Below are 15,699 nucleotides of genomic sequence, written 5' to 3'. Positions count from 1 at the left end.
GTTGAAGCCTCTGATTTCCTTTCCTGGGATTTCAGGCTGACTTATGCCAACAAATTGGACTGCTGTGTTTCTAAGAGGAGGTGGGCAGCAGAAAGAGAGCTGTCACTTTTCTGAAGTGCATGAGAGTGTATAACTGGAGAAAGCCACTCTTCCCCAGGGGCGGCTTCTGCTGTGCTGTAGCCGGCTCCCCATCTCCTGTGTTTACTTAGGACCTGTAGTGCCTGCCTGTCAGGGCCAGCTGTCCTGGATGAACAGCCCTTCCTTAGTGAGGCTGCGATGTAAGAATCCTCCCTAGATGGAAAGCCAGTGTCCCTCCCAGGGCAGGTACGTTAGTGTCAGCCACATCTGTTCCTCAGTTGGCAGTACGTAAGAGCCTTGCATAGTAAGTCCATCTGAAGCAGCTAGCTGGTGTCCTGTATGCAGATCTTAAATGAGTAGCCTATAGTCAGGCCTAACGCAATGCAGAAGCAAAACTTGATTTCAGAGACATGTTTTTTAAGTTTATAATTGAAACTTTACATTTTACATTTTTATAGAAATTTGTAAGAATTTCCAAGCATAGTGGATAGGAAAAGATAGTCAGTAAAATACTTGTCAGAGGAGTCATAAGTGGAAAAGTCGGGCTGTTGGCACACACCTGCACCAGGCCAGTGAGATCCTACCTAAAAAAGGAGGCAGATGGCACCTGAGAAGTAGCCAGGTTGTCCTCTGACCACCAGCCCTTCCCCTCCCCCAGCATATACAGTATCAATCTTCTCACAGAATTTTAATTTTGCCAAAGTTACGCAAACTTATTTCAAAATAAAAATGCATTGTAAAGTACTTAAATGGAGAGTATTTTGTAGTAATGTTTAGTGACTTACTAGGCTGATTATAGTATTATATCAATAATTTATGTTAACTGATTAGCACTTACTATGTGATGCATTAGAAACTATATTTTGTACTGCATATATTGATTCTAAACTGTACTTATAAAATCCCTGTTTTCTTTATTCTGGTGATAGAAAAATCTATATGCGAAAGCACATAAGCTAGCCATCATTACCATCCATTCATCTTCAGAGCTTCATAGTTTCTTGTTTGTATAGTGATTGGGATCTTTTAAATCAATAATTAGTTGAACAACTCAGAAAATATAAAATACTGTTTGGAATGTGGTTTTGGAAATACACATTCCAAGTAAATGGAGAAATGTAAAACCTTCTAGAGCAGCGGTTCTCAACCGTCCTAATGCTGTGATGACCGCCAACCATGAAATTATTTCATTACTACTTCACAACTGTAATTTTGCTGCTGTTATGAATTGAAATGTAAGTAGCTGATATGCAAGATATCTGATATATGATTTCCCAAAGGGGTTATAGCCCCACAGGTTGGGAACCACTGGTCTAGAGGGTTTTGTTAGAGGCCTTTCTGATCTTTTATCTCCACTTAGGAGAACACAGGTGTTTCTGGAATGACTGAATGATTTTCCGACAAGCAGGGTTAGCTATGCAGTGTATGATGAGAATCTGTATCACGTACAGAATGTAGAGTGTCAGCCTGCTTAGTCATCACTCAGGTCCTTAGTCCACTGAAGGTGAGCGAGCTCATAGGCAGGAGCTCAGGTATTTTTGTGGAGGTTAAACGTTTTTTATAGTTGTTGTTAGTAAATAAAATGCACACATATTTACTGCTCCTTTCAATGGGGAACATAAACACTTTCTTGGCTTCTCCAGTTCTTCCTTGAGATTCTTTTCCAATTCTCTTCCAGAGTGTAGTCTTGATATTTCATCTGCAGTGATGAGGCTTAGAGGCTGGGTTAGGCCTCCCCTGTCAAGCATACAGGGACAGGGTGGTCATAGCCAGTGGAGTCAGGCAGAGCTGCCCACTGAGATGTAGGTGCACGCGTGGGGTGGAATGCCAAGCATTCCAGGTAAAGGAGCAGGCTTTGAAGCAAAGTGGGACCTTGGTGGTTTCAAGGAACTGAGTGAAGATGCCAGTGCTTTGAACAGACAAAATGATTCTGGAAAATAAAAGGCAGGGACATGGGGACTGAGCACTGGGAGGCACACCTCCAGCCCACTCCTACAACTGTGTAGTGGGGTTGTGGTCTCTCACTACGTTGGCAGTGGGCAAGGTAGAGTAGCTAAACAATGTGAAATTCTGGCTGTCTCAGTAAGGTGCACACTGTGGGCTTTTAATCTCCATTCTCTGTACTGTGCTCTTTGGATTTTATTAAAACTCGTTCAGCAGATATTTATTGAGCATTTCTAATTTTATATCCTGGACAGCCTTGCTTCCCACAGTCGCTTGTTTACATGTTTCATGTCTCCAAGACAGGGACTGGAGAGCTGGCCCAGTATTTAAGCACTTGTACCATTTGTGAAGAGGGCCTCAGCTGGGTCCCTACCTAGCACACACGTCATGTGCGTCATGTGAGTCACAACTACCTGTAACTCCAGCTCCAGGATACCTGATGTCACTGGGCTCCATGGGCTCCAAGACTAATCTGTACATATCACACAGACACTCAAGTGCATCTAGTTAAAAGTAGAATAAAATAATAAGTTTTTAAATGATTTATAATACTATGTTTTTCATAATGCAGACACAATGCATAGTATCTTTCAGATATTTGAGTGAATGGATAAATAAATGAGTTTGTTAAGCTACTGGTTCTCATATTTTCGCACTATAAAATCAATCTTATATTCTCATTCTTTGTTTCTTTTATAGTACTATTAACAAAACTCAAAACCTTCCATTTATTAGCCTTCCATTCTAGAAAAAGGAAAGCCACATATCCATTTTCAATTTCCTGTGCTGTCCTAGCACAAAGGACTGGTATGGGCTTGTATCTTTTTTTTTTTCTAAATTAAGTATTTATTTTAATATAATATATATATTTTTAAAATATTGTTATCATCAAATGGAAATGAGAAAAATAGTCAAAATAGATCCATGTTAAATTCCATGTATGTTTTTAAGAAGCTGGGTACTTTGTTTGGTGGTTTTTTCTTTGGTTGGTTGGTTGTTTTTTTTTTTTGAGACAAAGTGTTTCCCATATCACCCAGGCTGGTCCCCATGCTCCTGCCTCACGCTCCCAATGGTAGGTAGAACTAGCTTTAGGCCCCACCATCATGCCTAGCTGAAGAAGAACCTTTTTATTTTGAAATAGTTTAAAGTTCATATACACACTTAAGAAATTACCGAAATCTCAGGTTTCCCTAATGTTGGCATCTTACATAACAACAGCATCACGACTGGAATTAGATGTTGGGAAGATCGTGCTGTCCAGACCTGCTTATGCCGCAGGGTCACACATAGATGTGTATTTAGTTCTATGACCGTGAACCAGTGGTCACAGTCATCTTGCCTTGCTTTGCCTTGCCTCAGCATGTAGTTCATCTGCCACCTCCTGGGAATTCTGGTACATTCTGCTCCATTCATACCATGTCCCTCTTCCATGAGTGCACAAAGGGTATCATGGTTAAGCTTTAGAAAAGAGTCTTTACCTCACTGCTGTGTGGAGGACCCTGTGTGGGTTGTTTGTTTCTGACTAGATTCTTACTACAATACAGGGACGATTAACTACTGGCCAGCTCGTGTAGCTAGGTTTTTGTCTGAGTGATTGGAATTCAATATTTTCCTTCATTGGTGTTAACCCCTTACGATTTGGCTGCATATGAGGCTCTATAGTCATTTGAAAGCTAGGCCAAATGGCTGCACAGTAGCTGTAGAAGTGGCTTTACTTTGCAGAATGTCCACTCAGTGACAGCATGTAGTAACCATGGTATGTTGGGAACTCTGATGACTATGCTCGCATCCAAAGCACTGCCCAGAAGTCATCATTTCCTGCTGTGCTACCTGCTGCACAGGCCAGTGTCGTATCAGTAATTCTGGGGCATGACTTCACACCTTGCCTCTGATGAACTTTCCAGTTTGCATCTCCATGAGGATTCTTAAAACCAGAGCTCAGATACTGACCAACCAACTGGCTAGACATCCACCATGTGCCAGGCACAGCAGGTGCTTCAGGCAGTGAGTTACTTTATCAACTCAATGCATACATTTGCTGTTAGGATTTTTGTTGCTAACTTCCTCGAGGCAGCCTCCATCAGTCCTAACAACTTTTAACAGGAAGAGCTATAAACCCTGGCCTTAGAGCTGACACGTGTTCTCCTCCATACAGAGGATTTAGAAGATTGAAAATCCATCCTTATAGTCTGGAGCCACCTTCAGACTCTACAGTTTTTAGGTGTTTTCTGGATTGAGGCAGGATAGATACTAAGGATATAATGAAGACGTAGAGAGGTAGGGGGTTAGTAGGGCTGTGTCAAAATGTGTGTCCACCCATTTAAACATTAAAAGTAACCCTTTTAAGATAGCACTAAACATACATAAAGGGCAGATGTTTCTAGTGTTCTGAACAGATAAAGACCACTGATTGTTTTAACTGTGAAAAAAGTGTATTACCAACTTATTGGTTAACCATGGTGAAAGTGTTAAAAACGAAGTGCTGAGAACTCAGAGGAGGAGCCTAGTGACATTTGTAGAGTAGGGTATGCATGTGGGTATTGTAAGAAGAAATAAAAGAAATAGTTTTTTTTTACTCAGAAGGTTTAATTTATATTCAATGGAGAATCTTCAGAGGACACCAGGAATATCTTGTAGCCTGGTGTTAAAATGCTACATATCTATATCCATATGCATAGCTCTTTCTTCAAAAAAAAACTTAAATTGCTGTTTGAGTTCCCAGCAAAATTAAGAGGAAAGCATAGATTTCCAATATGTGTCCCCTCTCGAATTTTAACACCCTCTCCAGAGTGTGTGTCTGTGGCTGGTGACAGCTTTTCACTTTTCCAGTTCTGAAGAGGAATGTCTTCTTAGGAACATCTTTGCAGTGTTGCAGGAAAGAGTGCTGGGGTTGAGCTAGCAGTTTGCGTACGCCTTGTAGACTGCTGGCTGAGCCTGCTCCAGGGAAACACAGTTTCTGCATAGCACTGCTTGGACCCTTACTCGGATGGTCGAGGCCAGAGTATTTCACATTTTGAGGCAGTACTTACATTTGGCTTGTTGACAATCCACAACCTGAAATGCACTGGGAAAGGTTTAGGTTTGGGAAGAGGATTCTCAACATGAACTTCTTCACAATACCGTGACCCATCTCTCTTCCTATAGCAAGTAAGCTTCTTTCCCCCCTTTTAAATGTAATCTCATTTTATAAAGCAGCACTGAATTCTTACTGAATACATTGAAAGCTTTTCACCTGCAGTGGAGAGTGTTCCCTTTTCTCCTCTGTTGAGTTATGCATGCAGTTAGAGTACAAGTTCTAATTCAGAGCCCAAGTCTGTTGTGTCTGATAAGAATCCAATTGATTGTGGATTGTTGGTGATCATTCTCAAGGGTAGATATTTTACAGTTTTCAGCATACTTTCAACACGGACATAGAACCAAAAGGGGTGTTGCTATGGCTATTATAAAGAGAGAAACATAAAAACATCTGTAGTAGTACAGATGTGCTTATTATAGACTCTGGTGTCTAAAGGTTTTTTGGTTGCTTTAATTTTTAAAAAATTTCTCGTATTAGTAAATCGAGAGAAAAGAAGGTAACCTGGGTCTTGTCACAGTTCACCCAGATACAGTAACATTCTCTGGTCCTATGTGAAAAACTAGGCTAGATTATCCAATGTCAGCTTGGGACGAGACCCAAGTTTTGTTTTCATTTTTGGTTTTTGGTTTTTCTGTTTTTTTGCAACAGGATTTCTCTGTGTAGCCCTGGCTGTCCTGGATCTCTGTAGACCAGGCTGGCCTCAAACTCAGAAATCCGCCTGTCTCTGCCTCCCAAGTGCTGGGATTAAAGGCGTGCACCACCACTGCCCAGCCAGACCTACGTTTTTTTAGTAAGGTCTTTTAAAAGAGCGAGAGTATGTGAGTGGGGGGAAAGGGGAAGAGGGGGAGGAATGAATAAATGAATATGAATGCGCCAAGTACCTTAGAGTCCAGAAAAACCCATCCAAGCCCCTGCCCCCAGAAGTAGAGTTACGGGCAATTTTGAGTCCCCCAGCATAGGTACTAGGATTTAAACTGGGTCCTCTGCAAGAACCGTTGTTATGTGCTCTTAACTGCTGAGCCATCTCTCCAGCCCCACTAAAGTCTTTAAAATGGAGACCTGAAGATAAAGAAAAGCATACCTATATCTGTCTTATAGGGAAATGAGTAGATACCGTGAATTTAATAATAGCAATAAAAAGTTAATTATGAATATGAAAAATTTAAGGTGAATGTTTGAGAATATATGTTTAGTTGGAATATATATTGACTTGCAATACAAAATCTGGGGGATGCAGAACAAGATTGTTGGATTCTTCTTGCATGCTTTACTGTTTAGCAACAGGATCCACACGGCTGACATTCTTACTGAGTTTTGAATTAAAGCATATTCTATAATAGTAACCATAATTTGCAGTTTAGTTGCTGACATTGTTATACATTCAAAAGCATAGTGACTGGCTCTCTCTTTCTCTCTATCTCTCTCTGTGTGTTGGGGGTGTGTGTGTGCATGTGTGTATGTCTACATGCTCCTGTGTGCATACCAAGGCCAGAGGTCAGTGTCAAGTGTCCTTATTAATTTGACACAGCCTCTCACTGAGCTCTGACTCAGTTAGGTTAGGCTGGCTGGCCAGCAGCCCAGGCTCTGAACCCAGGTCCTCATGCATCGGTAGAAGCACTTGTATCAGGAAGCTGTCTCCCCAGCCCTGTGACTTGGATGTTCTACTCACAAGTCATCTGCAGCACATGCTCATTGTAGATAGCAGGAAATAAAGTTGTATACCAATTCCCATTATTAAAAAATTACTCTGAAGGAATTTAGTTAAGTACTGAGGCATGAAAGTAGAAGGGGTGGGACTATGGAGAGGAAGGGGACCAGCTGGAGTTTCTGGGAAAGGCAGTGGGTGGGGCCGGGCGGGGGCATTTCAGCTGGAGGCTGAATAAGAAAACAATATAAATACTCACTCTGCCTGATGACTTAGATAACAATTAAAATTTTAGCTGAAAACCCCAAATGGCACTGGCGGCAACTCAGAGTGTGGCGTAAGTGGAGTCTGTGCAGTCATACTGTTTTCAGGCTGAGATTTATTCAGAGTGTCCATGTCTACTTCCAGATTAATTTGCGCCTCATCTTGGTGAGTGGGAAGACGAAAGAGTTCCTCTTCTCCCCAAACGACTCTGCCTCTGACATCGCAAAGCACGTGTATGACAACTGGCCCATGGGTGAGTACCGGCTGCTTGACTCTTTGTCCCTGACTTGTTTCACACATTTTGAGAAAGTACAGAGGGCATGAGACCCGTGCTTGACTTGGGCTTGCTGTGTCACTGCCTAGATTTTGCCTTTCTCACCACAGAGCATCGAAGGAGCAGGAGATCCAGAGGCCATGTTTGCCTTAGTGCAGGTAGAGTGTACTCAGTGCACATCCACTCCCATGTCAGTGAACCCAGAAGGAAAGAGCCAACCTTCTCAGAGGCAGCAGGCGCTGTGGGCTCCTCTGTGCATAGCTGATTGGAAATGAAGCTTGAGACAGACTTGACCTGCAGTTAGTTCTTACTGCATGCATTCTGCGAAGAAGGGCCAGGAAGAGTAAAGTCTTCATGAGTTCTGTTTTTACTGCACCACTGTGAGCTCTCTGGGGGAGTGTATGCGGTAGCTCCTCCCTTCTCTGCTGCCTCCCTATCTAGTGAGATTCTTGAGGGAGTCCTGAGTTTTCCCTTTGAGCTTCCAGAGTGTGCCCCTAACAGTTTCCATGGCATGTGCCCCTGGGTAACACTGCTGTAGCCCATCTCTTTAACTTTTTCCAATGCAGAGGGTTGAAGCCAGGGCCTTGTGCATGCCAGGAAAGCTCTCCATTACGAAGCTGTGTCCCTAGCTCCAGTTTTTTATTTATTTTTTGACAATGTCTTACTAAATTACTTGGGCTGCTCTCAAATCAGGCAAATCAAATTAGGAGAATTCCTCTCTCAACCTGAGATTATAAGCATGTGCCACCATGCCAGATCTATATAATATGTTTAGCAAAAGCAATTTGAACTTTTTTTTTCTTTTTCCTGAGACAGGGTTTCTCTGTATAGCCCTGACTGTCCTGGAACTCACTTTGTAGACCAGGCTGGCCTCGAACTCAGAAATCCACCTGCCTCTGCCTCCCAAGTGCTGGGATTAAAGGCATGCGCCACCACCACCCGGCGCAATTTGAACTTTTAAAGTTACTTTAGTTCCTTAAAACAATCCAGGTAATGATAACGGGAGAGGCACCAATGGTACATACTGCAGGTGAAGAGGCTCCCGCCTGTTCTGGAAATTGATCACATCAGCTAGATGTTACTCGCTTTGAAAAGTCCTTCTTTAAGTCCCTCTTTCCTGAGTTTGCCAGATCTACTCAGCATATACTAGAGTGCATAAAAGGGCTCCTTTTATACAAAGTACTTAAATTAATATTCTAGGTCTAAACCACTATAATATCTTGCACTAAAAGCCAGTAAATGTATTTGTTGGATCTTGTAAGAAAAAAATAGTAAATTCTGGAGCAGTAGAAGAAAAGTCTTTGGGTGCCCTGCCCTGAGGAAGGAGCAGGCTGGCAGGTGGACTCCTTGGCTGTCTGGTCTGCTAATCACATCAGTGACACCAGAGTCCTCCTAAGCCGTGTTCTGTACATGTCCCTCTGGGGCCTAGAGAGGAGAAGGGCACATCTCATGAGGCCGTGAAAGATAATGGAAAGGCATGGCTTCACTATGCTTTATCAGGCCTTAAATCCCCCTTAGAGTCCTAACCTCTCTTCTATATGGATTAAAGTTACTGTCACTTGTGTTTATAGCAAAGGAATGTTTGGCCAGACATATTCTATAAATTATATAAATGATGGTTTTAAGGGCAGTGCATGCAAAGTAATTTTTGCTGAAGCAGAGTAGCTCCCCTGATCTTTATCTAGGAAAGAGTACAGTAAGACTCCCCGGGAAGGGACAGGCCTGGGGAGTTCCTCTCTCACTTGAGTTCCTGAGACCGGATAAATCAGGTGCATGCACATACATTGTTTTGAACACTCAACGAAACAGAACCAACCAAGGACAGGCTTTCTTCTCTTCTCTTCCATCACTCAGTCTTCTGGACTACTTTGTCTGTCGTCTCCTACTGAGAGTAGGAGCTACTAGAATGGTGAGCAGGAAGTCTTCAGATCACACTGAACCCAGAGCTTCCGTTGTTGCAGCAAGAAGCTGATGGGAGCTACCAAGGAAAGCGCCCTCTGTCCAAACAGCAGTCTCTGTTCTCAGACGGGGCTTCTGCAGGAGCTGCTGTGCTGCCCATACTCCAGCTGGTAGCCGTGTGCCTCAAATGCCATGAAATGTTTGCCAGTTGGCCTCTGAAAAACAGCACAGCAATGTAGCCCAGGCACCTAAGGAAGTCTTTGAGGAACTTGTTGCTACCCTTGAGCACACATTTGAACAGTACAAGCACTGGAACATTATAGTGTCCATTAATTACTGATAATGGAAATTGATTTTCAAATGGTAGATTCCCTTTACCAAGGCTAGACTTCTGGCTCGGTGTTTTCCTTAACTTCAGCCTGCAGCTTGGCACTCTCTGATCTCTTGAGGGACAAACAGTCTTCTGCAGCTCTTTGTTGCTACTTGAGGAAGGTGGAAGGAGCCAGGGCTGCAGTGCTTGGGTGGGGACTCTGGGCCACACCCTTCCTGGTAGCCTCTACAGAGTGTACAGAAGTGCTGTTGTGTGGGCCCGAGCCTAACCAGTTCTCCTTTTTTCAGACTGGGAAGAAGAGCAGGTCAGCAGCCCAAACATTCTTCGACTCATTTATCAAGGCAGATTTCTACATGGAAACGTCACCCTAGGAGGTAATTAATGTCCTTTGCCAGCATTATTCCTCTGTTTATTTTAAATGACAGTGGTTTCTAAAAAAAGGTGACTTGAGACCCTGAGGTCCCCAGCTCTGGGTGTGCTTCTCCCTGGAGACGGCTCCGCCTGCCAGGTTACAGATGGGTTCCCTGCGCTGCTGGGTGGTATGGTGGGTGTGCTACTTTTACATCAAAATCCATCCCACAGACTTGGCACGTTTATGACTGCAGGTTTTCATTTGTAAAAAGAGGGCTTTTTCAGTGGACTCAGTAAGTGCTCATTGTGTGGGGACCAAGTAAATACTGCTGTGGACACGCCATCGTGCTTCAGTCTGGTCGTCTAATGGTGAGGTCTGCAGTCTGTTCTTCCCTGGGTAGGTAGGTCGGTTACTGTGTAGTCACTGAGCAGTTCATGTGTCAGCACCAATAAACTTGAGTAGGCGGATTGAATGTGACCAGATCCTCCTTCAGGTTGCTCTGGGCTTGCATGGGACAACAGAGTCCACTATGGAAAGACTTGTGGGTTAGAGCTGGTGACCTCAGTGACCAGCAGTGTGGTCCTAGTGGGCTGCTGCAGAGCCTGGGCTCACATGGAGCTGGTTTGTTTCAGTGTTATGTTTGCTCTGAAAACTGCTGTAGTTTGTAGAAATACAAGAAATAATTGCCACTTAAAGGTAGAATTTGTTTGTAGTTTTGCCTAATTAGACCAACCCTCTGTCACTGTGAGGAGAGTTGACTGTTAGCCCCTGGCTGGTTTGTGCATATATTAATCATGGGGCCATTTTTTTTAATGGTTCAAACAAGATCTTGAATTAAAATTAATAAAGAAAAGAAGAAACCAAGCTAATAAGTGTTGGCTGGGTTTCCTCTCTTGACTCTGAGAGTGAGTCTGCTGCCCCTTGGAACACCGGTCTGTTGAGCAATTCCCACCAGCCCCTCGGTTTCAGTGTCAGGTTAAAGGTCACAGAATCTTTGTTAAGATCAAGATGCTTCATTCTCATTAAAATTTTAGAATAATCAGTAAAATGACTCATCTCTAGACAATTGTGTAGCTGCCAGTCTCTTTTGGAAGTAAATTAAAGGACTTCCAGCTCTCATGACTCAGACAGGTAGTGTGGGGGCCAGTGGCCCTTGCTTGGCCAGTGCTGCTGGATGCTAGGTTAGGCTACCCTGCTAACATTCCGCTGTCTGCCTTCTGGACTGCAGGTTTCCTTTTTGGTTAGGAGTGTTTCGGAGGCAGCATACAGCAATGGCAGCTGCCTTCCAGTATGTGCATGGTGGCTGTGGAAGAGCTATGGGCTCGCTCAGTAGCCTATCAAGTAGATTTACGGCCTGCAGCTACAAATAAAGGCAGACAGTGGGTTTTGTTTTGTTGTTTTGTTTTGTTGTTGTTGTTTGTTTTGTTTTTAATAGAATAAAAATATTTGACAACAATATTTTAATATTTCTATTTTATTACTACGAGGAACAAGGCCCAGGTATGGAGGACAGAGGGCAGCTTTGTAGTCAGTTCTTCTCCAGCTTTCCCTGGGGTTCAGGATCAAACTCAGGCATCAGGCTTCTTCCTGAGGTAGCCTTTGCCTGCTGAGTCATCTCACCAGCTTATAAAAGAATGGCCCAGCATGGAAACAAATGATGTCCTTGTGGAAGGCAATGTTCAAGCAGTGGCGGAGGGGAAGGTAGTGAGGTACAGGCTGTGGATAGCCTTCAACCACTGGGCAGACACAGTAGGCAGCCTGGGCCTATTCATCCTTTGCTCTTCTCCCCACCCACCTTAATACCTGGTCTCACTGTGGGTTGTGCCACTTGGCTTAACACCATTCAACTCCAACAATCCTCCTGCCTCAGCCTCTTGAGAAGTCAGGACTGCAGGCCCATTTATTCCACCTGCCATTATTGTTCGGTCAGTTTCAGGTTTAAAATTTTGGTCATTAGGTCTCCTTGGACATTCCTGGGTCCCCCCTTTTGACATACAACCGTGTTAATCTCGTGGAATTTCATTCTGCTAAAGGAGGCCCAGGGAGTGCTCCAGGTGTGGTCCAGAGAGTGCGGCTTCGCCTGGGGCACCCCTTCACTCTCAGGGCCCATGTTTACCTTTGTATGGCTAGATGTGCATCCCGAGTCCTGCACTTGCTGTGCACTTCGCCTCTGAGTTACCGGGCCAGCTCCCACTTGATACTCCTCTAAAATGCAGGGTTCTGCACAGCTCTTCTCCCACCAGGGTGGCTTCTGAGCTCAAACCCAGGTGGTGGTCATGTGGACAGGAAAAGTTGAAATCCTGTCTTCTGGATGCTGCAGGAATATCCCAGTCTCCGGCTTCTCCTCCACCTTCTGCTGCCGCCGTGCGCTGAGTTGGGTGCAGACGAGACATGCCAGCCTCACCTGCTAGTTGGCAGCATCTGGTGCTGCCTGGCACTCAGTGTACCTGTGGGTTAGTCGTGGCGCCACTGACAACCAGCATCTGTAGGTTGCATAGAGCATGGCCTGAAAAGCTGGGCAGCAGAGCAGGTTTGGGGCCAGTGCGGTCATAGCGAGGTAACACTGCGTTCTCTCAGACAAGACAGATTTCTAAGTGCAGCCAATGGCAGAGCCAGAGAGTCACTTGTAGCCGTACCCTTCCCTCAGGTGAGGGAGTGTCTCTCCGTGCAGGAGCCACAGTCGGGATCCATTCAGAGGCACTTCAGCCTGGCTAGTGAGCTTACGGAACGATGTGTGTATAACAGATCGTCTCTTCTTTTTCTATAGCATTAAAACTTCCTTTTGGCAAAACAACAGTGATGCATTTGGTGGCCAGAGAGACCCTGCCAGAGCCCAACTCACAAGGTAAGCCCCCGGAGGACACCTCACTTGAGCCATCGAGATAGGCACTCATGCCTGCTTCCACTTGGACATTTGGATGAACAGGGAATTTCAGAGTTTATGAATTAAGCCTGGAGAGCAAGTAATCAGACCGTTTTTGAAAAATGCCAAAAATTAAATGATTCCTTAAAACAAGCTTTGAGCAAAACTCAGGCAGTTTGACTATGCCTGCCTTTTGCCCAGGCACAGCTTGGCTAACCCAGGCTGGCCCTGTTTCCCCAGGTCAGAGAAATCGGGAGAAAACTGGTGAGAGCAACTGCTGTGTGATCCTGTAGCGTCGCCAGCACAGATGTGGCAGTTTGTTGGCACTGCGGGGACAGAGGAGACTCAGCAGCTTCCAACACCTGTAGGACAGTCGCCAGCACATCCGTGGGACTGAATCACTCATGAACTCTGTCATCTCCTCTCACAAAGTAAAAAGAACCAAGAACACTTTCAGTGTGGTCCTTTATTCCTTATATCTGTGTGTGTGTTGAGCAGTCTGAAGTGCACAGTGGTCCCCAGGGGACGCAGCAAGTCTCTCTGCAGACACCGGTGGCCCTGCTGCCGCAGAGACTCCTCCCTCCGCAGAAGTCTGAAGGCAAGTGCTGCAAGTACAATTTGCACTAAAAATAATTATTATTTTCCTCATCACATAATCTGCACGTGTCTGTGGCGCCCAGTTCTCCTGTGTGTAGTCCACCCTGGAGGACACCAATCATCGGTGGAGTAAATACGAGGCTGGTCAGCCAGGGGGACAGGAAGGAATCTTACGTGCTGGGTGACTTCTACCAAAGTCGGCCGCAGTGGCTGTCCTCACAGGATATCAAACTGGGCAAGACTGTTGTCACTGCAGCAAGTGAGAAGCCATGCCTGCTGCTCCCAGCGCTCTGTAGAGGGTGCCCCTGCTGCCGGCCCACACCGAGGGGCGGCAGGATGACCCAAGCCTTAATGTGGAGGGGCCGTCACTGTGCAGAACTGGTGGGAAGCCTGAGTGGCAGATATCAGAAGATCGGAAGCCTGCGCCATCACTCATCGAACCGTGCCGGGTTGCACTCATTCACTAGAGCAGAGGGATCTTTTAAAGTCTCCAGATGCTAATTTTGTTACTTTCTGTAGTTTGCATTCGGAATCAGTGCTTGCAATTGTATTAAAATCACAAGCTGAGTTTTAAGGCATACATGATCAATAGCACCACTCTTATTTTTACCAATAATTTAAAGATTGATATGCTATAAATAAACAATTTGCACAGCACTAAAGCATGAGCTAATTTCATCTAAACCTGTAAAAAAAAAAAGATTTTATATTTTTTTTTCACTGGGAAGAAATCTTCCTGGATGAAATTACAAATATGTGTAGATTATATTTAATAAAAAAGACATAATAAAATATCTAACTGTAGAACACAAATATAGATTGGCGTGTAGCATTATAAACCAGTATTCCATATCAATAACTTTATCCAGCCTTTTGAAAGATGAAGTTGCAGACTCCGTTGTGTTCTGTATTTAACGAGGGCTCCTGGCCCTCTGCAGCATCAGATGTAAATGGTCTCTAAGGTCATCCTTGTTTCAATGCAATCAGGTTACTTTATTCATTGTTAATGCTTTGAGGAAGGAAGAGGCTTTATATGCAGTAGATCTACGAAAATATTGTTCATACTGATCAGAATTAAATTTGTATAGAACAGAGTTTTAAAATGAATGTAAATAGCACTAAACCTTTTCTTTCTGCAGCCTGTCCTTAATAGATTTCTTCTGTAAACTAAATAAAAAAAAAAACAAAACATTGTAGTGCATTTTGTTGATGATTTAAAGGTCGTTAATTGCTTAAGCATTGTCTCATCTATTTTGCAGTTAATTTTCTACTCTTCTGAGGCTTTTAAAACTCATTCACTTACCACTCTGTTGCTACTTGTGAGTGCCCCAGTGTCTTTACCAGTTAGCTGGTTAATGAGTGAGGCCCATCAGCCGGGGTTATGATTCTGTTATCCCTAAAAGATGCAGGAGATATTAATGGAGCAGTTAGCCATAATGACTATATTCTTTGGGAAATCAAACTACGCTTAGTCATCTTTAAAAAAAAGAGATTTATTTATTTTATGTATGTGAGTACGCTGTAGCTGTCTTCAGACACCCAAGAAGAGGGCATCAGATCTCATTGCAGATGGTTGTGAGCCACCATGTGGTTGCTGGGATTTGAACTCAGAACCTTTGAAAGGGCAGACGGTGCTCTTAACCACTGAGCCATCTCTCCAGCCCTGGTTAGTCATCTTTAATACTTAGATTCCCGATACTCTCTATCTTCCCAAAGCTAAGGACTTTGAGTCCACTGCAACTGTGCTTTGGACAGTTAATACTCTCAATTGGCTCCCATGTGTTTTATCTGTTCCCATCTCCCTCTCATGATACTTCAGTTTGGAGCCACATCGCTCATTAGACAAGGAATTAGCTCACTCAATACCTAATATCATAGTTGTACTGAATTTAAAAGGATTAAAAGTAGAAGTAAAATTCTATACTGAGAACACCAAAAATTTACTTCTGTGTCCATGAAAATACTAGACTTTTCCTTTAAAAACCAACAACAGCAACAACAAAAAAACCCCTCAGACTACTGATGGCTAAATGGGATTGAGCGCACTCAAGGCTGAGATCAGAGGTCTGCCTGGAATGGCCACTCTGCACGTGGGGGTCTTTCTGTTAGGCCTGAGCTTGCATGCTGTCCTGGCTGGAATCATTGGGTCTCTCTCCGAGATAACTTGTATCTGATGCGCTCGTCCGTGCAGACGGTCTCTCACAACTGACATCATCTTGACCAATGCTGCATCCGTTTCTGTTAGCCAATGCTTAGTAAGCAGTGCTCGACGTGGAGAGAAGTTAAAACTTCCTCACTTGTCAAAGAATAGACCTTTTCTTTTGAACGCCTTCCATTCGTGATTTTGGCATATTTTCCCCATTATCTTTCTACTCC

At 44.0% G+C, this 15,699-nt stretch overlaps 1 protein-coding gene across 6 annotated transcripts in view; it reads left to right on the top strand.

The window, feature by feature from the left end:
- Ubl3 (ubiquitin-like 3) overlaps positions 1 to 14,523 on the top strand; it is a 48,249-nt gene extending 33,726 nt beyond the window's left edge. For 5 of the 6 annotated variants that reach the window (NM_001359199.1, NM_011908.2, NM_001359200.1 and 2 more), the window contains 4 exons: positions 7,152 to 7,260; positions 9,799 to 9,885; positions 12,631 to 12,708; positions 12,967 to 14,523. In NM_001359199.1, coding sequence (NP_001346128.1) covers positions 7,152 to 7,260; positions 9,799 to 9,885; positions 12,631 to 12,708; positions 12,967 to 13,019 — 327 coding nt within the window. In that variant the 3' untranslated portion in view covers positions 13,020 to 14,523. The remainder of the gene's footprint in view (positions 1 to 7,151; positions 7,261 to 9,798; positions 9,886 to 12,630; positions 12,709 to 12,966) is intronic. The other variant, XM_006504832.4, reaches the window with a different exon arrangement.
- Positions 14,524 to 15,699: the final 1,176 nt, after the last annotated feature.

Source organism: Mus musculus, chromosome 5 (assembly GCF_000001635.26).
Source record: "Mus musculus strain C57BL/6J chromosome 5, GRCm38.p6 C57BL/6J".
In the NCBI taxonomy this organism is placed as follows: Eukaryota; Metazoa; Chordata; class Mammalia; order Rodentia; family Muridae; genus Mus; species Mus musculus.
This window is presented reverse-complemented; position numbering and strand designations above follow the sequence as displayed.